Source organism: Tilletiaria anomala (assembly GCF_000711695.1).
Source record: "Tilletiaria anomala UBC 951 chromosome Unknown K437scaffold_60, whole genome shotgun sequence".
NCBI classification, from domain to species: Eukaryota; Fungi; Basidiomycota; class Exobasidiomycetes; order Georgefischeriales; family Tilletiariaceae; genus Tilletiaria; species Tilletiaria anomala.
Window position 1 is genome coordinate 1 of NW_013546962.1, and position 22,980 is coordinate 22,980.

At 57.5% G+C, this 22,980-nt stretch overlaps 6 protein-coding genes across 6 annotated transcripts; 3 read left to right on the forward strand and 3 right to left on the reverse strand.

Annotated features, from left to right (window-relative positions):
• K437DRAFT_151106 (uncharacterized protein) lies at positions 1 to 922 on the reverse strand (the record flags this gene model as incomplete). Its single annotated transcript, XM_013386941.1, has 1 exon — positions 1 to 922. A coding segment is annotated over exon 1 (822 nt), but the record flags the coding sequence as incomplete, so codon positions are not given.
• Positions 923 to 1,997: 1,075 nt separating this feature from the next.
• On the forward strand, positions 1,998 to 3,014 carry K437DRAFT_151116 (uncharacterized protein). The gene is made up of 2 exons (XM_013386942.1): positions 1,998 to 2,708; positions 2,777 to 3,014. The coding sequence occupies exons 1-2, from the start codon at positions 2,175 to 2,177 to the stop codon at positions 2,828 to 2,830; spliced, it is 588 nt and encodes a 195-aa protein (XP_013242396.1). The 5' UTR covers positions 1,998 to 2,174; the 3' UTR covers positions 2,831 to 3,014.
• Positions 3,015 to 3,198: 184 nt separating this feature from the next.
• Positions 3,199 to 5,460, reverse strand: K437DRAFT_263492 (uncharacterized protein; the record flags this gene model as incomplete). The annotated part of the gene is made up of 1 exon (XM_013386943.1): positions 3,199 to 5,460. One exon carries the CDS (start codon positions 5,458 to 5,460, stop codon positions 3,199 to 3,201), a length of 2,262 nt encoding a protein of 753 aa, XP_013242397.1.
• A 5,387-nt stretch (positions 5,461 to 10,847) lies between these two features.
• K437DRAFT_151138 (uncharacterized protein) lies at positions 10,848 to 12,554 on the forward strand. The gene is made up of 3 exons (XM_013386944.1): positions 10,848 to 11,609; positions 11,685 to 12,380; positions 12,448 to 12,554. Exons 1-2 carry the CDS (start codon positions 11,120 to 11,122, stop codon positions 12,074 to 12,076), a joined length of 882 nt encoding a protein of 293 aa, XP_013242398.1. The 5' UTR covers positions 10,848 to 11,119; the 3' UTR covers positions 12,077 to 12,380; positions 12,448 to 12,554.
• Positions 12,555 to 13,642: 1,088 nt separating this feature from the next.
• Positions 13,643 to 18,978, reverse strand: K437DRAFT_151155 (uncharacterized protein). Its single transcript, XM_013386945.1, has 8 exons — positions 18,541 to 18,978; positions 16,906 to 18,468; positions 16,455 to 16,828; positions 15,754 to 16,384; positions 15,080 to 15,679; positions 14,575 to 15,020; positions 14,199 to 14,504; positions 13,643 to 14,117 (listed from the first exon to the last, which is right to left on the reverse strand). The coding sequence occupies exons 1-8, from the start codon at positions 18,607 to 18,609 to the stop codon at positions 13,949 to 13,951; spliced, it is 4,158 nt and encodes a 1,385-aa protein (XP_013242399.1). The 5' UTR covers positions 18,610 to 18,978; the 3' UTR covers positions 13,643 to 13,948.
• A 171-nt stretch (positions 18,979 to 19,149) lies between these two features.
• On the forward strand, positions 19,150 to 21,579 carry K437DRAFT_257432 (RNA-binding domain-containing protein). The gene is made up of 5 exons (XM_013386946.1): positions 19,150 to 19,660; positions 20,144 to 20,184; positions 20,296 to 20,459; positions 20,530 to 20,784; positions 20,855 to 21,579. The coding sequence occupies exons 1-5, from the start codon at positions 19,242 to 19,244 to the stop codon at positions 21,497 to 21,499; spliced, it is 1,524 nt and encodes a 507-aa protein (XP_013242400.1). The 5' UTR covers positions 19,150 to 19,241; the 3' UTR covers positions 21,500 to 21,579.
• The last annotated feature ends 1,401 nt before the right edge of the window (positions 21,580 to 22,980 follow it).

A 22,980-nucleotide genomic window follows, 5' to 3' on the forward strand; every position in this document is an offset into this window, starting at 1 on the left:
GCGCGGCGTGCGCGGGGACATGGCGCCGGACCATGGGTCGTACGTGTTAAAGCCCGCCGACGGCGGGTAGTGGTTCACGGTAGAGGTAGACGACTTGGAGTGGCTTGTCGCGACGCTTGTCGCGGTGCTGGGCGCGGACGCGGAGTCATAGTAGCCGTCACCGTTGGCGTAGATAGTCTGCGCGCCGGAGGCGGTAGCAGTGGCGCGCTCCGCCCCGCTGGCAGCCGAGTCGAACGACTTGGTGCTGACTAGCCCAGGCCGGCTGGTTGCGACCGCGGCCGACGACGCATAGTCAAGATGGGCATCCGGCGAAAGCAGTGGGCTCGCCTTCGCGCCGGACGCGGAGCCGCTCTTGCCCGAGTAGACGGGGCTGGAGCTTGCGCTCGCCCGGAACGGCGCGGCGGATGCGCCAGGCGATGCACACGACGTCGACGCACTGAGATTGAGTCCGCCGGGTGCGCTGGTGCTGGACCCGGCGATGTAGTGTGCGCTGCCAGGGGGCGCGAGGGCCCATGTCTCCACGCCAGAGGAGCCGGCATCGAGGCGGCCGAGAACAGGGCTGTCAAGCGCGCCGGATAATGTATATGGATACGCATCGCCGCCGCCACTGCCGCCGCCGAGGCGCGGGCTGTATGTCTCGCAGCTGCCGCTCCCGTTGGAGCTGCTCCACATGGGGGAGCCGCCGGAGGAGGAGGCGGAGGGCGAGTTGAAGCCGCCATAGCCCAAGCCGTTGGTGTAGCCGTAGGGGTCACGTGGATCGGTGCGCGGCTGCTTGCTGCTGGCGCCACGCAGCTTGCCCAGGAGGGACGAGGAGGGCGCCATGTTCACTGGCTTTCCTCGTCATGCGACAACCCGGACGCTTGACCTCCGTTCCTTTCCGTTCCCCTTTCTTTCCTTTCCTTTCTTTCGCTTGTCTCTGCTCAGTGATGCTCCTCTGGGCCGTGTATGCATGCACGCGCGCTGACGCAACCCCGCACCTGCACGCTCTGCTGCAGAGGAAGGAAGAAGACGATGAAAGGTGAATGCTATCGCTTGCTTGGTCCGATTGTATTCTGTGTACGATCTTGCATGGCCCTGTTGTCAGCTTGCTCGCCTCCCACGCCGTTCCTGGTTGGTTGCCTGGAAAGGAGAGAGGGCCGCGGAGGGGAGGGAAGGAATGCCTTGGTATCAGCGATGGAACGTGCAACTGACGCATGCAAGCCTGTTGCACGCTGAGGATGCAACTGGCGAAAAGCGGCGCCAGCAGCACTGATCTCCTTGGTTGCGTGAACAAGCTTTCCTTCCAAGCGAAAAGCCCTTTCATGGTTCTTCAAACCCCATCTTCCTCCGTCTAAGCAGCTGGTAAATGTACCTGTGCCGACTTTGCACTCACCTGGTGGCGCTCTGCTGCTGCTGATCTTGGTGCTAATGCCCCTACTGCTCCTCCCCGATCCGGCCAGGTGCACGACACCACTCTTTTTGCTTTCTCTCTGTATCCGATGCTTGGATACACACTTTCTGTAATGGATGAGCTGCTCTGCAGGCGGTTTGTTGTTCTGCACGCTAGAGAGCGGCAGCGCTGTTCTATGCTCTATATTCTATGTTCCACATGCGCTGTAATCCATCCTCCATGCTCTTTCCTTGACATGCTCCATGCTCGATTGTCGAGTCGACGCCCAGCTGGCATCCGATTTTGATTTTTACGTTTACTTTATTTATTTTATTTATTTTTATTTTCGTATCTAGTTATTTATTCCCTTTACTCAAAGGCGTGCTGGGACGGGACGAGTGCGGGGGAGGGACCGTTTCCAGAATACAGACTGGGCCACGGTGACTTGGCTTGCTCACGGTACGTGAGTGTGAGTATACATGTATGTGTGTGTACAAGGCGATGGAATGGCAGCGGGTGCGAGTGTGCCTGTGAGGATGGCACAGGTTTGGGGGGTTTTTATAGAATCAAAATGCTTCTGCTGCTCTCTATCTCATATCCATGCGATATACAAGACGAGCGGACGCATCCAGCTTCACTCTCCTATATACTGCGTAGATCCTATACTCGATCCGTAAGGTCACGAAAATATATATACGACAGCACAGACGGGTTTACAGGCCAGTCGCACCATTCAGCCTAGTCCAGTTTTACAATATGACTCCACTCAAATTCGATCCGACGCATTCCAGGGCGGCAAGGGCAGATGGCAACCCTAATTTCGCCATCTGGCCCCACAAGTTATCTTCTCTTCGCTCACAACATACATACTTTCTTCGCTGATTCAGTACATATCCTCATTCTCCAGCAGCAGCTCCCCTCCACCGTAGCCCAGACCAGCAGCGAAGAGAAGAGCACCGCCACGCAGAACACAGCAGCCCGAACGAGTCACGCCAGACCAAGCGAAGCGTACGCACACCACCTAGCGAATTGCCCAACCATGCGCCCAACGCAGCCAGCACTCCTTCGCGTCACCCCATTCAAGGTCCCGTCCTCATCGGCGTCGGTATCGGCCTCCCTGCGCCTACCCCAGTCCCCCCGCCCAGCATCGCCCGCAGAGCAAATACGCCGCCGCGTATCGCCGGTCGAAACGCTTGCCAGCACCAGCGCCACATCACCGGCACCAGCAGCACCCGCAACGATACCAGTTACGGCACCAGTTACAGCACAAGCAGGGGTGGCGGTACCGCCAAATCTGCGCTTCGAAAAGGTCATCCCGCCAAAGAGCCTGTACTGGCAGGTGAGCCCCGTGCCTCGCTCGCCAACTGCCTTGAAATACCGAGGGCTAAAGTATTCTTCTGCTAAAAGACGCAACGATCAGAGCGCGAGGTGCTCAAGCAGCGGGTCTTCCGCGAACTATGAGGGCAGCGATGTGCGCACACGCGCCTTCTGCCCGCTATTACGCACGGCATACATGCACCCAGGTCGGCCCACTTTGATCCGTCGCTTCCAAGATGGACGGGCGGACGGAAGACCGGCGCGCGCACCCTTGCATGTACCGTCTGCCCCGCTACGTCTTCTGTATGTACTTCTATGCTTATCCTGCACACTATTTCTTCGCGCCTGTGCCATGCTGAGAAAAGCAGCTCGCGAAAAGGCTAACAAGAACGGCGCGCGATCCGATGGGGTCACAATACAATTCCGCACCACCCAAATCCTCCCACATTGGTGGGTTAGGCCGGCGCACCTTGTTCATGATGATGCGCCGCCGCCGGCCGCGCCAGAGCGCCTTACACAAGCAGAGGCGAATCAACATGCGCGGGCCGACTCCAGTCGCGCTGCATCGTCTCCATCTCCTCGCCGTACGCGTCCGCTTCCGCGCACCCGCCGTCCCCTAGAGCCGTGTCCTCCTCTCCGTAGGCGTTCCCGTAGTAGCGAGCGTGCACACCGTCCGCGCCGGCGCCTCTGTCACTGCAGATCGTGCCGAACGTTGGCGTCTGGAACGGGTGCACAGAGAGCGCGGGCGATGGCGGTGTGCGTGTTGGCGCAGCTGCAGGTGCAAAAGAAAAAGCAGTGCCGGCAGCAGCAGCAACATTCGTCGACTCCCCCGGCGGCGCCGACTTGCGCGCCAAACGCGCGGCAGCGACACTGCCGCTGTCGCTGCTACTGCGGCTGCTGTTGCCGTTGCGGCTGGTGTAGCTGACGCTCGTCAGGACGGTCGAGAAGGACGACATGGATTCAGAGCTGCTCCTGGCCGATAACGAGTGCGGCTGCCGTGAGCGCGCGATGCGGGCCAAGGAAGACATTGATGATGACGAAGAAGAGGAGGCACAGCGATGCGCGTGCGAGCATGCAGTCCGCCGCCGCGCGCCGCGCTTCTCCGCCGCATCGTGCGCCTGTCCCACCAGCGCCGCTGGTGAGCGCGCTATGGCGGCAGAGTCCTTGGGGCTAATGGCAGCCACAGCAGCAGCGGCGGTAATACTCACGCACTTGCTGCTAGGGCTGCAGGAAGAAAACGGCGATTGGCCGCACAAAGCTGCGGCGCCTGCGTCTGCATTGGTGTATGCCTCTCCGCCTTCACCGTCGGCATCGTCGACGAATTCAATGCTGTCACTGCTGTCGCTGCAGATGACGACGAGGGAATCAAGTGACGACGATCGCATTCTCGTCCCTGGCGTCGAGGCACCGGACTGCGCCGTACATGTATCTGCGTTGGCGTCGACGGAACAATAGCGCGAGCTGGCGCCATCGGCATGGTGGAAAAGCGATGCACCATCTTGCCGCCCCCGTTCTCGTCGCTGTTGCTGCTCTTGCTGTTGTCGTTGTCGTTGGCGCAACTCCCATTGCTCGGAGAGCGAGCGGAGGGACGTCGAGGACGCAGCTGCGAGAGGAACTGCCAATGCGAGCGTCGCAGCGCTAGCCAGGGCATGATTCTTGCTGACTGAAGGCAGCGACTCCAGTGGCATTGACGGTGACGACGCATGCTGTTTGTCTGCGCTCTCCCTTGGGCTGGCATTGCCGCTATCGCAAGACGCGCGGAGCAGCCGCGAGCCGCAGACACGCGGCTGGAGGCCTTTCTGGAAGGGCATGTGGAAAGCAGGGGCATGTGCGGGTGCCGTGGCGCGCGGCGATGCGCTACTTGTGCTGCCGATACCTTTTCCGGTGCCGTCGTGCGCGCCGATGGCGACAGGAGAGGCAGGCTTGGAGCGGTGTGAAGTCTTGGGTCGCGCGGGGGCCGCTCCGGGTGCAGCACTGAGCAGCTCAGGCAGGTCGCTCAGGCTGGAGCGTCGCTGCATACGCCACCGTGTCTGGCGCGCAGCATACGGCGCTCCGTCGCAGCCGCTGCTCCCTGCGTCGCCGTTCGGCGCGGACGGAGCGAAAGCCTCGGGTGTGAGGACGCCGTCACTGCGCGCTGCCGATGCTTGGCCAGTCGCGGATGCAAAGGGGACACAAGCGTCGAAAGAAGGGAGCGCACCATGCTGCGGCGGCGGCTGCATCGGGTCTTGATTGTGTTGGAGGACGCGACGGGAGTCAGCGTGAGCGGGAGCGTGGGCAGGTGGAGGCGCAGCAGATGGCGCCGCCGCGGCGTGGTCTTCGTCGCCCTGTACCTCGGCGCCCCGCGCGTGGGCCCCAGTACTGGCAGCAGGGGCGGCAAAAGACGCGAGGTACAGCTTCTCGAGTGCAGCGGACAGGCTCTTCTTGTTCTTCTTGTGCCTTTGTTGCCCAGATTGCGCGGGCATGCGGCTGGAAGCAGATGTGGCGAGCTGGTCCAGCGCGTGTGCTTCCGGTCGGCTAGATGCGGCTGCTGCTGCTTCGTCGGACGATGGGGCAGTATCATCGCTGGCCGGGATCAAAGCAGTTGCCGCCACCGTCGCTGCTGCAGCGGTGAGGGCGGGAGAGCTGACGGACTGGCGCTTGGAGCGGCGGAAGAGGAATGAATAACGCAGGTTGCCGCGCTTCTTGTCATGGTCTTCAATTTCCTTTAGCAAGCTTGGCATTTTTGGTGGTGGTGCAGATGCTACTGATGATGGGACTGCCTCGACCATGCGCATATTTTCGCAGAGCTGTGCGTCCTACGTCTTTTCGTGGGGGTCGACGGATTTTGACTTGGCGCCTTGGTGTAGCTAGGCGTTACGAAAGGTCACCGTCTGTAGGGTGCTGGACCACAGATAACTACATACAGCGATGGGAGGAGAGTGGATGATGGGCAGGTGACGAGGCGCCATTCGGGATTGCTTTATATGTCGGTTCACCATGAAAGCACTTGTCATTTCACCAATGCAGCGGGAGGTCCGGTCGTCACGACCGCCCGCATCGTTACGTTCAACTCCATGTCATTGCACTGTGCAGCGGGCGTCTAATCAATGAATCAACCGGCTTGCCACCAACCAAAAGAGACAAGAAACGACGGGGAATGAGGAACGATCGCACACCGCACACACACGCATACATATGCATACAATAGATGGCACTCGTGTGATGAGGCAACCCGTTGCTCTCTACTCATGCACAGGGCGACCCGACGGCGCAATGTCTACCAAAGAAAAGAAACGATGATCGACGGTAGGAAGAAAGGATGACCAGCTTCTTTCTGAGCAGTCGGACCGAGTGCACGCAGGCAAGCTGGCTGTGAGTGTGTCGTCCGTCGGTCCCAAAACGAAGGCAAATGCTGCTGTCTGGCAATTGGGAGATTCACGGCCTGTACCTTGCAGACGGCAAGGAGCCTTCCTTGTCGCGCGAGCAGCTGCCTAATAGCATATATATGTATATATATGCATGTATGTAGCCTGCAAAAAGATGAGTGGAGAGGTCCGTGACCCGCGTATGCGCATCAATGTAGAGAGAGGCCTCCCTCCTCCCCCTTGCAGTAGACGCAGGTAGCATAAGATGAGCAAACCCTTTGAAAGGAAAGAAATAAAAGAAGTAAAAGAAAGGTCATGCATTACATAAGCAAATGCTTGCTCTGCACGTGACCTATGCGAAACTCGGGTCGCAACAAGGAAACATATGTATTTTGGATCACCGGCCGTGTGAACGACGACGAGGTTGGTCTCGGATCTTTGGAGTTGGGATGACGATGAGCTTCACGGCGCGCGATGGAGGCAAACTGAAATGGATGTGTAGCCCGCCACTGCATAAAATCACGGACGTACGGCGCATTGAGTGCGCACTATGCTGTGAAAGTGAGCCGACATGGTCGCAGCGAAACTCGCCCATTGCTCCTCGCCCCCCGTCACCACGAATGGGCGGTGACCGCATGCACCTCATTACTACCAGCAGAAAAGATCAAGCATCCATACTGCAGCGAGAGACCAAGCGCAGCCAAGCACTCTTATAGCGCGGATTGGAACATCCAAGTGAAACACCACCATGCTCGCCGAATTGGTCGAGTTATGCATTCGCGAGATTGGCTTTGCAGGACAGCCAGGTGCGTCGCCGCGTCGTGCAAGGATGCGTCAGGTGGCGCGCAGCAAACAAGCTGACAAGCCCTCTCGCACATGCTCGCTCCTCGGCCAAATCTCCCCCCTCTCGATGCACCGTGCATTTCACTCCGCTAGGCCTCTCCTTCCAGCAGCTCAAGTCGTTTATCGAGACGTACCACACGCGGCGCTTCATCGCGCAGCTCGTCGACGACGATTACATCAACTTTGTCTGGACACTCCTGCGCGAAGACCCGGATGTACGCGTGGGAATGCATGTGCCGTACATGCCTGGGCCGGAATGGACTGCTCAGGGGAAACAGTTGCTGCAAGGCCCAGGTGCAAGTCAGGCTACTGGCGCCGCCGCCGCCTCCACAGCCACGGCTGTGGATTCAGGCCCCGCCGTCAACCAGGCACAAGAAGCCGGCACAAGCACGGCAACAGTGCCCAAGGTGAAGATCACGGCAGCAAGAGGCCCCAACAAGCGCCTGAAGCTGACCGACCCCCTGTTCCTTGACTCGGTCGCGGTGGAGCAAGGTGCAGCAGCGACGCATCTAAGCATCAAGGAGCTGCAGCAAGTCTTTGGCGCGCAAGCGCTGCGCTTCACGCTGACACCGGTGCGCATCTGGTCGTACATGACGCTCGATCGCCTGTCCAGTTCGATGCAGCGCGCCTCGCTCACGCACGATAACTACTGCGTCCTGCAGCGCGTCGCGCGCGCCGGGCGCACCGGCGTGCTCTTGACCGAGCTGACGCAGGCGATGCGCTTCGACCCCAAAAAGACGTTTGCCCAGTGCAAGGTGCTCATACAGGAGGGCCTCATCGTCAAGACACACGCACGCAAGCTCATCTCCGCCGTCCCGATGGTTGTGCACCGTCGCTTTGCAGATGCCACGCCGCCCGGGAGCGTGCGCACGATCATCGGCAATAACCTTGTCGAGCTTACCGCAGAAGGCCAGCGCGCCTCCCCAGTGGCTGGTGCAGACACATCTGGTGCGCAGGCGCATGGAGGCGCAGCCGGCGATGCTGCTGCCGCCGATGTGGCGGGCCAGCAGCTGCAGGACGACCTCAAGGAGCCGCAAGCAGTGGCCGAGGATGCCGAGGAGTCTGAGGCTGCAAAGGGACGCTCCGAAGAGGAGCTCGAGCAGATTAAGGCATGGATCGGCGAGCCCATTAGCAGTATCGACGCTTCCGATGACTGCGTCGGCGCCAGCGCCGACGGGCCGCAGCAAGCGAGGCCGGACACGTTTCACGCATACGACAGCCTTTCTGACACCGACCGCTACCGCATCATGACAACGTACCCGCAAGTGATCGTGCTGCGCCTGCTGAAGCTGCTACGGGCCGCGCAGAATGCAGGCTCGCGCATTGAGCGCCGCAGCATCCTCATGCGCCTCGGCTGGCGCCGCCTCGACCGCCCGACGAACAGCCATTTCCACCGCACCGCCACGCGGCTCGAGCAGCAGGGCATCGTGCAACCCATTATTGCGCAGGGGACGTCGTGCCTGCAGATCACCCTGCGTGGCCTGGCGCACATTGGCGAGCTCGAACGTGCGCTCTTGCGCCGAGCCGGCAGCCGCGGCGGCGTCGAGGAGCGCGCTCGCCACTGCGCAGCGGCGTTCGCCGCGGCGCGCGCATTCAGCCTCGTCGCCGAGGTGACGCTCGAGCGCCACATCCTCGACCTCGCCGACCAGTCCGGCGCGCAGGGCATCAGTACGCGCTCCATCGCCGAGATGCTCGGCTTCGCGCAGACAAGGTTGTCTGAGCGCTCGCTGGGCGACCTCTTGCGCACCATGTGCGAGAGCGCCTTGACCATTGGCGACCGGTCCCACGATGACGACGACAACGGCGGCGGTGGCGGCGCCAACAACACCAGCGAGGTAGGTTTGGCCGCAGCCAACGGGCTCTATTTTGTCACGCGTCAGGTCGGCAAGATGAACATCAATTTCCACTACACCGCCCGGCAGACGGTGGACACGTTCGCCACGCTCGCCAGCATGAATGACACGGTTGTGCGCGCACAGCAGCACCTGCTGTCTACGCGCCACGCAGCGCTTGAAGTCGCCGGCGAAGTACGCAAGCAGGCGCCCGTGACGGGGCGAGAGGTGGACACGGTCCTGCAGGACGCACGCTTGGCTCATTGCTCAATGGAAGACACGCCCGGCAGAAAGGCCCAGAAGCGAAAGGTGCTGAAGCTTGATGAGAATGGCCAGCCACGGAAACGCGGCCGCCCGAGGAAGCACCCGCCCAAGCTGGAGGCATCGGGGCAGCAGGCGGGTGCCTCGGGCGCGAATCAGGCGCAAACGCTGCCGCTGGGAGAGGAATCCGACAAGGCCGCGCCTGAGGGGGCTGAGATGCCGAAGGACACATCTCAGAAGAAGCGCAAGTATAACCCTGTCAAGCGCTCCCGCGCTCAGGTCCAGGACGACAAGCAAGAAAGCTCAGCAGAGCCGACTGTGCCGCTTCCGCTACCGTCGCCTCCGAAGAAGAAACGCGGGCGCCCGCGGAAGGACGCGGTCAAAGCGAGTGCGTCAGAGCTGGCTGCGGTTGCCACGGAGCCGTCTGCCACGAGTGCCGCGCAGACTGAAGGTGTCGCGAGCACGCCAACAGCAGCACTGACGGGTATGCCTGGGAAAGCTACGTGCTCTACTAGGGTAGCCACGTCGACGAGTTCGCCTGCTCCTGCGCAAGAACCAGCGCACGCTGCGCTAGAGGAAGTCAATGAAGTTTCTGTGGCCCAAATGCTATGCGCGGCCGTACCACCGCCGCTGCCACCACCGTCACCACCACCATCCGCTCCTGCGCCAGCGCCAACATCAGCTTTTGCATCAGTACGTTTTTCCCCTGCAATGTGTTGCTCATCCACCAGCTCACACACAATCTTTCTTTGGCATGTCTGTAGCCTATGCCATCAGGTAGCGAATCGCATGCTGCGTCTCTGGCAGAGGGCAATGAGACGCTGGCAGCGCTTCGGCCAGACCAAGGCGAGAACCAGGACCAGGATAGCAGCTCGGTCCCTGCCTCGCCCGCCGTCGAAAGCCAACACTCTGTCAGAAAAGCCAAGAAGCCAAAAGAACATGCGCAAGGGCGAGCGCTGCAAGAGGGCACGAATGCTAGTGCAAAGAAGCGTGCCGAGCTCGTCCTCGCCGCAGTGCGCGAAAATGGCGGCATAATGGACTCCTCCGCGCTTCCTGCGGCCTTTGCAGCTGTTGCTCAGAAAGACAACGACCCAAGCGCAGCAGGCTTGTCCGTCGTCGATTCCAAAACGCGTACCCGATGCCTCCAGCGCCTGGAAGCAGAAGGCCGTATCAAAATCACTAAGACTTTCTGGGCAAGGAGCACATTCTCTCTCAATCGTTTCTGGACAGTCGTGTGGATCCCAGATATGATCACGGATCAGCAGCGAGACGAATTTCTGCTACGTGGGACCACAAATTCGCAGCCGACGCAACGCTATGAGGTGCCGGATTTGGGTGACATCGTGGTCCAGCGTAAACGCGACCAGTTGAAGAATCAAGATGAGCTGTCCACCGATGTGGATGATGCGACCTCGACGACAACGACTGATTCTGCACAGACTTTGCTCGCAAAGTACACGAAGAGGATGCTGAACGGCCAAGTCGACCTGTCGGGCTCATGCGGTTTAATTCCAGGCAAGCTTGCTCGCTGTCGCTTTTGGCACAAATACCTCTACGCTTTGGTTGGCGAGAAGATCGTTGATGTGGAGACCATATGGCAGACCATGCCCCTTGGTCAGCTTTTCAAAGTGGTATCCACCCAGGAAATTGCTGATCCGATTGCCGTCAAGCATCACGTTGAGGATGAGAAGCATCGCAAGGTAAAGATCAATCAGCTGCCCGATGACATCAAGGCCTTGGTGTGGAAGCCAAGGCTTCTGCGCTTACAACTTGTCTCGCTGATGAGGGTGCTGTGGTCTCTCGGCCTAGCGATCCCCACTGATGAAGCAAGTAATGCGGCGGAAGCAGACACGAAATGCTTCTCCCGGTATTGGAAACTCGCAACGCACGACATTCCAGTTTTCAATTGGAGAAACAAACCCGATAACGACCCCTTGCCCTCTCAAGTCGGGGTCACGAGCATCGCCCAGGCAGGCGATCTGGACAGGCACTGGCAAGATTTTGAAAACAGAGCGCGAAACCCTTTCGCAAACACTACGCCTGTCGCTGTCGTCCCGCGAAAAGATACGGCGGCATTCCAGTTCTTCCCGCGGTGTTGCACCTCATCTCTCACATGGCGACAAGGATTCTTGCTCAACAGCGCAAACATCAACATGATTGAAAAGTACATGATCATTGCAGATGACAAGTTCTGGGAACGCGGCAACGAGTTGCAGGAGCTCGCAGATGCACTAGGAGCTCCAACATGGGCCCTCAAACAATTCTTCGAAAAGAGGATCAAGGAGCCAAACTTTACTCAACGGACGAGAAACGTCTTTCAAGATCTGGCAGCAGAGGACCGCAAGATTGTTCGCGCAAGAATTGGTTTAAAGGCCTCCACAGTCAAGAGGCAACGCCGCGAGTGGTTCAACAACCGCTTGGAGGAAGCGCTAGATCAATTCCCAGCTGCTCGCGAAGAGCGAGATTTCTTGGAGAAGCACTTGAGCGCCCACAGAGCAAAGTGGATCGCAGGTGCTCTTGATGTGACCATCGGAGACATGCGAATCATGATCAAAACGAGTGTCAGAAAAGCTGCGGACAGTGTACACCGCCGCAAAGGCAAACTCGCTTCGAAAACCCCGAGGACCAAAGGCCCTCTTGATGGTGAGCCAGTTATCTGGGTGATGGCCATGGATCCTATTGAATCTGATCGTTTCCTCAATGGCTGAAATGCTCAAGGCCCCGCAAAGCGAGCATGCCGCACCGCTGCCCCAGGTGATTTCCAATGGACGCCTCAAATCGACGAGGTCCTGCGGGACTGTGCCGCGATTTTACGCGCACGGCACGTGGCCCGCGGCCATCGCAGAGTCAATTGGAGTGCGATCGCGCAAGTCTTTTCTCACTTCCGAAATCCATCGATGGAATGCAAGAGGCGTCTTGAACACCTTCAAGAGGTACATGTGGGCGAGGTTGAGTATCTCGCTGCGTTGCAAGCGGAGTGGATGCGTGTCTGGAAGAAACATGCTGGAACGCCAGCCCTTCCGGACGATGACCCTCGTGATGTGGTCAACTTCGATCTTAGAGCACACGTGCTGTTCTTGCGGAAAAATGTTGACAAGGACGCAGTGTGAGTGCGACGGCTTACCAGAAATGCAACAAAGCTGACCAACGACCCAACCTCCTTTGCAAAGACTAAGCGTTGCAGAAGGTGAAGATATCGATGACCTTCCATTGGACACTATCGACCTTTCAACCCAGTGGCTGCCAAATGCCAACGAACGCAGGCAAGGTCTACTGGAGAATTTCTTTGCATTGGACACCAAAGCAACTCAGGACACGCGGGAAACCGATCCTCTGTTGCTACCCTTCACGAAGGATATAACTACCGCGATGTCACCCGAAATTGGGGCGTTGCTTCCTCGGGCGGCGGTCAAGGTGAGGGCTACGCTCGCCAACTGCATTGGCACATGACTGATTGTCGTTTACTTCTTGCATGGGAAAGATGGTCTTTATTTCGGATTCGGACCGCGCGAAAGGCCTCGAGGCCGTTGGGAGGCAATTCGGGACAACAGCAGTAAATGATGCTATTCAAGCGCTGCATCAGTCTGCGTTTCTGCGAATGGAGAATATAGCGGAATGCACTGCAACGGTATCAATGGCAGATCAAAGCTTACGCACTTCGCGAGAGTGAGTGCCGTATTCGACAGCGTACGACACTAAGGCTGAGCTATAACCCATTTTGGTGGTTCCAGGCTGTCTGATTTTCGGAATCCGTTCTCCCTCGACCAATGGCGAGCTGCACACGAATTCCTTAGTGGGTTGCCTCCTCTATCCAAGGTGCCTCTCGACTTGGCAGATGGAAGCGCGACTGCACTGGTGTCGCGTTTCGCCGCTGGATCGGTGAGCCTAAGCATTTTGTAATGTGGCAGTGCTAAACTATGCTGACTTCGGCTCCTCCAGCTTGATTTTACTGTCGAGCGGGCCGGCTCTGCGGACCTAGCAAATGGTGCATTCAATGCAAAGCTGCTGGGTAAGTCACAGCCTCACCCTCGGCCCTTGACATTCTAACAATTAACATGCTTTTTCGCAGACGACGAAGACGTCGAGGTTCCTGTGCACGTTGTCGGCTCTCCTTCGGCCATGGTGGATTTTCCGCCGGATGCAATTCCTGCCCCGAATACAGTACACACATTGCAAAAGGCGGATCCACGCCTTTTGCCTGCCCACCTCCTGCCCTTCCAATCTAAAGTGCAAGAGGTGCACGATCAACTCCTCAAGGCGGGTGCAAAAGGGATAGTGGGTGCAAATCTGGAGGTGAGTGTAACAAAGACTTTGCTCTCCTGCGCATTTCTTCACACGTCCTTTTTGATCTCGAAGGGCGACACCGCTTCGATCATCGGAGCGTTCGACGCCAACTGCCGACCATTCGCATTCTGGACTGGGTATGATCGACATCGTCTCGTCTTATATGACTACTTGGACGCATGGACTGTGAGGGACTTCAAAGGAGACTCTCACATCGTCCCAAACCGCTGGACGGATCTTGACCAGGCTCTTTCTCAAGACCGGTGGAAAGAAACGCTTCACACCCTTTTGAGCTTGATATTGCTCCGACCTGGCTTGTCACTGGTACGTGCATTCCCATATTTTTGTGCGCAGCTGGCCACGTAGCTGACAGTAAATCTCCCATTCGGTAGGCGACGCTGCGACAACTTCTCGTGCCTGCAGTCGATCGAGTCGAAATTTGCACCGTAATCTCCGTAGCTATCGGCTCGGAGCTTCTTTACCTTTACACAGCTGACGGGCGTCATTTGAACGCTGCAACATGGCATCTGGCAGAGGATCCTGACTTGCTCATCCATCCGGGGAGACTCCTGCCACACGCGCAGGTCTAATATCCTTCGAAATGAATACAAATGTGCAGCGACCAAGCGAGAAGCTTGGCACGCGATGCCCGGGTATCAATGGAGAGCGCTATCCGCATACTACAAGCAGTGAGCCTTTCACTTGGGAGGTGGCACCGGAGAGTGGGGACCGTTGCCCGCGCCGCGTGACCTGGGTTGGTCGGATTCTCGACGAAGGTCCTTGTGACTTTGGACGCCGGTTAAAGCAGATAGCTGCGCCTTCAGCCGCAGTTGCGAAGCCAAAAATTCTTGAGTACCGGGTCTCATTCTGGACATGACGAATGAGGCCAGGAAGGTCAGCACTGCGTTGATCATGTCGCTACACATGCGTGGCTTTGCGGCTACTCACCGCAACAGCTTCATGACAAGGATCTCATTGTTGGGGGCTTCCTCTTCTTTTTTCTTGTCCTGTTTCCTCTGCTTGATAGTCCCGAGGCTACGCTGATTATACACAGACTTGCTTTTAGCGAGTTGTCCACCGGCTTGCTTGCGCAAGGACTGTTGCATCGAACGGGCGCATTCTTCCATCAAAGCATCTGTGGAGGAGTCGTGCCATAACAGGTACTGTAGAATCTCCCTGTACTTGCTGTTCTGTAGAGTTTCCAGAGGAACCCCGCCTGCCGTGCCGGTCTCCTCGTCGTAAGCATTGAAATAACTGCAGTGAGAAGCGAGGTACACATCAGCAACGTTTCATTCGGGCTGGGATCCCAAGGCTGTGCACGGACTTGCGCAAAAACGAGAGCCACTTGAAGACAATGTCAACTTCCTTTTCAGACAACTGCTGCATGTCCGTCGGAGCGTCGGAGAGCGGCGGCAAGAGGATGCCTTCGATGATGTTGAGCACCTCCTTCCACACCTTGGTAAGCACCACCAGCGCTTGCTTCTCGCTGAGACTGCTTTTAAGTGTGCCCAAACATTCATCAAAGTAGTCTAACAATGGCGTGATTGCCGCTTCAATCTCGGTATCCGTCAACTGCTGTGCCTTACTTCGATTACGAGTGGCTTCAGATTCAACCGGAGGAATCACAGATGCACTGGCGTGGGTGCTGGCGAGCGCAGTCGCGTAAAGTGCTTTCATGTTCACGAGCGCCTTGTCCAAATTGATTCCGCTTGTTTTGACAAGACTGCGCAGTATTTGTCGGGATAGGCAATGCCGGATGAAGATTGACATCTGTTTGCAACGTGAATGTTAGTGGAACTGGGTCTATCCTGTGACGTGGCACCACTCACTTTGTCGACAATGATGCGGACCATATCGCCCTCTGCACGTTTCAAAGACCTGAATGCCCGGCCGAAGTGGAAAAGAATGTCGTCCCGCTCGCCCTCCATACTGACTCGAAGTAACAGCTTGCCCTGGGTATCTAGGTCAAGCCAAAGCTCGTGTGAGTGCAAATCGCCGAAATAGCGCGGATCCAGTCGCAGATACGCTCGGCCACACAGTGCGTGGTCGCCCACGAGCTTGCGGTCCCAAACGGTAGCTGCCAGCCACATGGATTGCTCGACAGGAATGTCAAAAACCTCGTCCCATCTCGGATCAGGGGTCTCGTAAATGGTGCGAGTTTTGGCGATACGATTCCCACGCTCATCGCTGAGAGTGACAAAGGAGTCTATTCGGCTGGATCCACTTGTGTTGATTGGCTGCAAGCCTTCGCCAAGCACGATCTTCACAGTGAAGATGTAGCGCCGCCTCTGATGCAATACGGCTTTTTGGACTTCCGGATCGGATGCATGTTGTTCGATGATCCGAGCATGTTTGTCGGCATCGACGCGCTCGTAGAGCTTGTCTAGCAAAATGCGCGCCGCTTCTATGTTGTTGAGCTTGACACAGGACTACATGAAAAGATTCAAGAATGGCATCAGACTTTAGCTTTCGGCGCGGCGAAGGCAACAATTTGTAAGCTCACCTCGGGCTGGAAGTGAAATGGCTCGACCTTCTTCTCCCCTTGCAACGTCTGCTTGGCTTTGACCATCCACGCAGACTGCTTCTGCTGCGCATCTTGGCCCTCGGCGCTTCGCGGAAACATTTCCTCCATGAAGAGCTCCTCGACAGAGTTGCAGTACTGCTCGATGGCATGGCTAAAAGTCCTGGAGAGGGAAGTGAGGAACTGCGCCTGTTTGAGAGGATTGGGCCACTTGAGCGAGTGGATGAATTCGAGTGGCTGTTGCAGCGCGCCGAAAAGATCATCGATCGATGAGCTATGATAGGCCTCTGCGCTGTCGATTGGCAGGAAGCGATCGGAGCGGACAGCTGTGTGGACCCATTCTGACGTTTTCTTGTTCGTCGTCATCAGCCAGTGTTGCACATGCGGCTCGAACCAGTTGGCGACATCGAAGGATGGTTCAACATGCGGGCAGAACGCCTTGAACATTCGCCAAAGTGTCATAGTGCGGTGGTAGAGCATGAAGATGTCATCGAAAGCAAGGGCATCATGCTCCCGCAGTGCATGCTCCAGGATCTGCCGTTTCATGGAATCGAGGTCGTCAAAAAACAATGGCACTTGCTTTTCCAGAACAAGCGAGACTGGATCGATGGAGCTGGACATTAACACATTCCGTCAGCCGTCTCACATGGAAACACTTTTGACAACACAACACAAGCACTCACTTCAGAAGCGGACACGGGTATGCACGATCGAGATGCTTCGCGGCCTTTTCGAGCCAATCTACAAGCTGCACCAGGGGCACGACCTCGTTCGCCAAGATCTGCGAAAAGAGGTCAGTCGTCTTGGCGGTGTACTCGTGGATGGCATGGATACGAATGCTGTCCTTCATGTCTTCTATGTGCTCCTCAAGATCGACAGTCTCCCTCTCGAAGGATTTTTCAATCCGCACAAACCCGGTGCGATGTACCTCTTGCACGATCGAAGCGAAGCTCGCCACTTCTTCCGGATCCGCTGTTCGTACGTCTTGGAATGCTTCGCACAAGCCCTGCATTACGCCGTCAAAGACTTGTGTATAAGTTCTCACAAGAAGCTGCCGCTGTTGTTACCATGTAGCATTCAGGACATTGTGTCAGTAGTGAAGGACAGCATCGTAAAGGTTCAAGTGGCACTCACGTCTGCAACCATCCAATTGTCCATTGGTGCTTCTTGCAACGCCTTGTCCACCGAAGCCAGCGCGACCGAGACGCAGTCTAATGGAGCCTCCCCTCCCTGGAACTTTATGCGAATGTAGTCAAGGTTGGCCAGCGCTCTGAAGGACGTGGAGATTCTCCACCAATATGCGCACTCCTTCAGCAGATCTACGTGCCCAGGCGAGAGAATGCTGAGCGACACTTCCTCCGCGTCTTCCTGATTCCGGATCTCCTCGAGGTCAAAATCGAGGCAGAGCTCGAGAGCGCGCTGGTATACGCGTCTTGGATCCGGTGGTATGTATGTGAAACCCTCTTCGCCATCGGCGCTCAGCGCGTCTTCCGCAGTTCCATACGAAATGACAGGCGAGGCTCGGCCTACGCTTCCTGCATCAGCGCCATTTGAAAGACCAGTCGCGGAAACGCGTCGCACAGACCCTGTCCCACTGTTCCCGTCTGGTACACTGCCAGCACCCGAAGATGTGGTGGTCTTGAGAAGCTCAGGGTTATTCTGACACAGTCGCATGATCATCTGCGAAAGTGTGGAGAGCTCTTGTGATTTCCATCCCTGCCACGCCTCTTCAGAACGAAAGTCCTCGCGCCACCCCGGCCAGGCTCCGCCTAGGTTGATGTTGGCTGTACATCGTTTGAGATCAGCGACCGCCGCCTTGTCGGTGCATGTCTTGCGCAAACTCTGCACATCCAAGCGCAGCTGGGACGCTTGCACGTGGAATAACCGCCCAACAGCCTGGATGAGCGCGGAGTCGGCTATTGGATCCATGGACAGTGTGCTCGCTGCACTATCCCGACGCCCTTGTTCTGAGGTGCTTGCGCTGCTGGGCCCGATGGATGATCCTGTCGGTGTTTGCAGGGTGCTCGAGCTTCGCATGGGGACAGGCGTTGGGGTCAGACCATTGTTGATAGACGTGAGCGAAATGGGCTTGGGGGTGAGCTTTGCAGAGTACGCTTCAAGCCGCTCTGTCAGCTCTCTCGGCACGCCGTGGACCGTCTTGAGCGCCTCCCTGATAATTTTGACAAACTGGCCGACCTGCACTTCCAGCTCTTCCTTCCACTCATCTCCGGTCGCTCGTTTGCGCAAAGACGCCTGAGCTGCAGTGGCAAAGTGGAGAACCAGGTCTTCCACCTTGCGATTGTCCCTCATTTGTTTCTGAAAAGAAGCCCCCTGGTACTGTCCGTAAAATATACCGATGGTCGAGCGGAGGCTTTGGTCTCGATAGACAGGATCCTTTCCCATCGCAATCTTTTCCAGCCGTTCGTTCAAGCGCTTGATGAGTTTCTCCGGAAAACGCACCTCCTTTGAAGAGCCGACCAACATTTCAGCTATTGCCCCGAAGCCCCACTCCCTGCTGCTGGTCGAGCTTGTTGCCGAAGAGGAACCAGTGACGCTTTTGCTCGGTAGCGCGGAAATGACTGTCGAGCCAGCTGTAGCCGTCGAAGTGCTCGATGCATGACTGTCTGCTCGAACTTGGTTTGACTCTGGAGGGCGGGGCTTTGCGATATGTTGTAAGAGAGCCGTTTGCAGAAGAAACTGTCGAGAACGACAATGGCTTGATCAAATTCGTGCGCTAAAACGACTGGACAGCCTCAGTCCAGCACTTACCGCATAGACGTCTCCGTCAGTGAGCACGTCTGTGGAGCTTCTGGTACTCCTAGCGCTTCGTGTCGTCATGGCTGCCAAAGCTACAGAAACTTCCGCGTGCAGCAGCACACGCCTTGGCCGAGTTCAGCGGTTCGCTGTCGTTGCTTATTGACTATGCCCTCGTTACCGAGACATTCCCTTGTCCATACTGAGCGGCGTGGCCAAGTGCTCACGCGAAGGTGGACTTCCTCCAATTGTACTTGCCTGTCCTGCAGGGATAAGGATCCCGACTGCAGCGACACGGACGATCGATGCAGCCGGCTTCCGTGCTTCGCTTCGGGCAGGATAGGTAGCACAGTCTGCTGATCGTTGTGCACTCCCTGTGATTAACGACCCGTGCGCCAGTGAAGCTGCCATTTGCTTTGGGGACGAGGTCGTCTTAACGGTGACGAAGTTAGCTGCCCTGTTGGCAAGGGGGGAGAAGGAGCTGAGCTCTGACCAAGTTGTGGGGAGAGCGCGCTTCCATAGTGCGTTGATTCCGCGAAAGGCAGCAAGCACACGCGTGAGTGACAAGCACAGCAGACTTCATCGCGTTCTCGTCTCTCTTTCCTCAACCATCACCTATCCGGACCATTCTCCGCTTGAAGCTTCTGAGCACCCTATTCGCCCCCCAGAAGCATCATAGCCCTCAGGCTTGAATCTAAAAGAAAAAGTGTGGCGCTATGTACAATCAGGACGACGACTTGTACGGCGACCTTTACGGAGATGGTGGCGACGCTGGCGCTACCGACACTTCCAAGTTAACACCCCAGGCATCCGCACCCAAGGAAGAGCCCGCTCCATCATCAAAGGTTGCATCGGCTACCCCGTCGACTTCGTTCATCCCTCCCGCTGCCAGCTCTTCCAGCTCATTCATTCCGGCTGCTCCGGCAGACAGCAAGCCGGCGGCCAAGCAAGAGGCCCATTCGCATGGGCAGTACAGTGGCCAAGGCGAATCGCGCACTAGTGCGGGCCCTCCAGCACATATCTCTGCAAGCGGTGCAGGATCAAGCAGTGAAGGCACCGGTTCTGGTGCACAAGGCTCTGGATACGGCGCAGGTGGAAACGGCTCGGCGCGACCAAGTGATTCAAGAGAAGATGGGTAAGTCATAGTCCTCTCATTCTTCGCTGTATCTGGCCCTTCGGCAAGTGCATACGCCGAGCATAGCCAGTCGCGTTGTGCAAGGATTTCCAGTCATGCCGGGTACGCTATAGGTGTTCCTGGAGGTGTTGATGCTTGCACAAAAGACTCCGACTTTGGCTCTGCGTCGGGAGGACAGAACTCTTCTTCATGTATCACCCCCATCAGACAGCTATCCTTCATGGCCCACAACCATATTTCGACATAGCCACCTCCTTCAGTAGCATTCGGTAGACAAAGAATCGCTAGACGATATAGCGACGTAGCCAAGAAAGTCCGCAGTCTTTCCAGAACATCAGACAGTCACATCACCACAGCATGCAGCCATATTCTCCATTTCATCACTACACCCTTTCCATGATTCTATGATACATACAGATAACTGACGCGCAATCCATGCTGCCTCTCTACTCTGGCACAAATTGATCGGGTCTATTATCGCAGGAAAATGTTCGTGGGAGGCCTAAACTGGGACACCACCGATGGTACGTTGAGCAGCCTACTTGAGCGTCGGCGGCTCGTAATGCAAGTATCCTGACGTTTTCCGAGCTCGTCGCACCCATGTTGCTTCGCATGACCTTGTTCTGTGTCTGCAGAGGGTCTCAAGAAGTACTTTTCCCAATTCGGAAAGGTCGCAGCTTGCACCATCATGCGCGACCCAACATCTGGCAAGTCACGAGGTTTTGCTTTCCTCACCTTTGAAGACCCCAAGGCAGTCAACACTGTCATGGTTCGCGAGCACTTCTTGGACGGCAAGATTGTGAGTTTTGCTGGAATTTTGATCGGCCTTGACATCCTCAAACATGTGTGATTCGTGAAACACCCCGTAGATCGATCCAAAGCGTGCCATCCCGCGCCCAGATCAAGCAAAGACGCAGAAGTGTTTCGTTGGCGGCGTGCCTCAGACAGCAACGCAAGAGTCCTTTCGGCAATTCTTCTCAAAGTTTGGCACTGTGCTCAACTCGACGGTAATGATGGACAAGGACACTGGCCGTCCAAGAGGCTTTGGATTCGTCACGTTTGAAGACGACACCTCCGTCGACCACTGCATTCGCAATTCACCGCTTGTGTATGAGGGCTCACAGGTGCGCGACTGATAAGGGACTATGCTCTTCCCGAACCACGATGCTAATAATAGATTTTCTGATATCTTAGATCGAAGTAAAGCGCGCCACCAGCAAGAACGACCCCAACGAAAGACAGCCAGGCGGCGCGGTGGGCGGTCGCAGCGGGGCGCGTGGCGGCTATGGCAACTATCCCACCCCCAGCTGGTCAGGCTCGACCGGCGGCAGCGCTAGCGCATGGGGCAGCAGCGACACATCTGGAGGGGCAGCAGGCATGGGCAGCATGAATCCGATGATGATGGGCGTGATGAACCCCATGATGATGGGCATGGGCGGTATGAGCGGTACCGCTGCAGGTGGCGCAGGCGCGGGCGGCGCGCCTGCTTTCGATCCTCAAGCGATGGCGAGGATGTACCAGACCATGGGCTGGGGCACGAACAAGTGGAATCCGCAAATGGCATGGCAGCAAATGATGTCCGCCATGGGATCCATGTATGGCGCTGGCGGTGCCGGAATGGGTGCTGGCGGCGCATGGGCAGCCTACGGCCAACAAGGTGGTAGTGGTGGGCAAAGTGCCGATGGCGCTTGGAGTGCGCAAGGCGGAGATGGCAGGGACGGAAGATCGGGATCACCCGAATACGGCCGTGGCGGCGGCTCTGATCGCAATAGAGAACGCTCTCCATCACGTGGTGGATCCGGCGGCGATCGCTGGGGTGGTCGTGTTGAGCGATACTAGTTGTTTCACAGCTTACCCTCAAGTGTAGTTGTCCAAATGTCAACTTCGCACGATTCAGAAACAAAGAGTATGGCATTGCAAAAGCGGGGCACATACAGAGGTGCTGTAAGATGCAACAGCCGGTGGGCAACCCAGTTGAGAATCAAAAGCACGATTGACTAAAGCGACAGCAGAACGGCAAGAACGGTCAAGTGGCAGGGCGTGATGGCATGATTCAGAGCCCGCGTCCATTATTGTCTTTGTTGAGGTCAGAGAGAACAGCAGCGTTCAAGCCAGCAGAGCTGAAGGCGTTCGGTGCTCCGAAGGGACTGTGTGGCAGTCCAAGGGAGGCCGGAAGGCCGGGCGAGAGAGCAGATGAGCCTGTTGGGCCATTTGCAGGTGGCGGCTGTTCAAAAGCAAAACGAGCTCGGTCCCAGCTGTTCTGGACAGGGATTGGGGCCCAGGGATCGGCTGCAGATGAGCGCTGCGTAGGTGCTCCCCCTATGGGAGTGCCACCCAAGCCGCCAAGCACACTGCTGCCGCCAGGAGCGCATGGGGCAGCTGTGAAAGGAGACCAAGGAGAAGGTCCTCCGAATCCACCCCCGAAGAACGACGACGTTGCCGATGAGCCTCCAGCATTGAAGGGCGCAGTGTTGCTGGTACGCCTTGGCTGGGGCTCGATGATGTCGTCGTCTCCACCGAGCGCAGCGCTACCCAGAATACCTTCGGGCAGCTTTGGGCTAACGGATGCGCGACCCTCATCTGGGGCCTGCTCGTCAGCAGGGCGAGGCCTACCGATGGGTCCAATTGGGATAGGTGCCGGGCGCTGAATGGCGCGGCCACCAAGGCTACCTGAGCCTGAGGCCGAAGGAGGCCCTCGGAAGCCGTGGTCATCTCCCGAAAGGTCATGAGCGTGGTTGCCAAGGCCATTGATACCACTCATGTGCATCGCTGCAGGCGACGGGGGCGCCTGCATGCCAGCAGATGCAACGGAGCCAGAGAGCATGCCGGGTGCTCCGGGGAAGTCCATGCCGGGCTGAGATAGTCCAGGGGGGACAACGCCAGGGGGGAAGGCATCGGCCAGCGTTGGGGAGCGCACATTGTCATAAGAGCCTGGCGCGCCTGGTCCCGGGAATGTATGGTGCGGTGGCATACCGCCCGGAGCTTGGGGAATGGGCATCGCTGAGCTGGGTGCAGCGACAGGTGATGTGCTTCCAAGCGAACCTCCTGGTGCCTTGGCTTGACCCGGAGACGAGACTGCATAAGCGGCTCCGGGCACAGGGCTGCGCAAGACTTGGGCAGGCGAGATCGAAGGCGGCCGGGGTAGACCAGCGTTCGAGCTTTGTGGCATGCTAACCTGTGGACTTGGCCCAAGCGCATTGACAACGGATGTCGCCGGGCGAGCAGGGAGGCCTTGAGGAGGTGGAGGTAAGCTTGAAGCTCCCGGGGGACCAACATGTCGACCAGATGGACCGCGTGGCGGGCCCGCGGGGACTGTCGCA

Excerpts from the sequence above, each read along its gene's own strand:
- K437DRAFT_151116 (XM_013386942.1), top strand. The coding sequence starts at position 2,175 with ATGGCAACCCTAATTTCGCCATCTGGCCCCACAAGTTATCTTCTCTTC. Across the intron at positions 2,709-2,776 it reads CAAAGAGCCTGTACTGGCAG|ACGCAACGATCAGAGCGCGA; the intron begins GTGAGCCCCGTG and ends TTCTGCTAAAAG.
- K437DRAFT_151138 (XM_013386944.1), top strand. The coding sequence starts at position 11,120 with ATGATTGAAAAGTACATGATCATTGCAGATGACAAGTTCTGGGAACGC. Across the intron at positions 11,610-11,684 it reads GACCAAAGGCCCTCTTGATG|GCCCCGCAAAGCGAGCATGC; the intron begins GTGAGCCAGTTA and ends GAAATGCTCAAG.
- K437DRAFT_151155 (XM_013386945.1), bottom strand. The coding sequence starts at position 18,609 with ATGACGACACGAAGCGCTAGGAGTACCAGAAGCTCCACAGACGTGCTC. Across the intron at positions 15,021-15,079 it reads TCCGCATCATTGTCGACAAA|ATGTCAATCTTCATCCGGCA; the intron begins GTGAGTGGTGCC and ends CGTTGCAAACAG. Across the intron at positions 14,118-14,198 it reads CTTGTCATGAAGCTGTTGCG|AATGAGACCCGGTACTCAAG; the intron begins GTGAGTAGCCGC and ends CGTCATGTCCAG.
- K437DRAFT_257432 (XM_013386946.1), top strand. The coding sequence starts at position 19,242 with ATGTACAATCAGGACGACGACTTGTACGGCGACCTTTACGGAGATGGT. Across the intron at positions 19,661-20,143 it reads AGTGATTCAAGAGAAGATGG|GAAAATGTTCGTGGGAGGCC; the intron begins GTAAGTCATAGT and ends CTATTATCGCAG. Across the intron at positions 20,185-20,295 it reads AAACTGGGACACCACCGATG|AGGGTCTCAAGAAGTACTTT; the intron begins GTACGTTGAGCA and ends CTGTGTCTGCAG.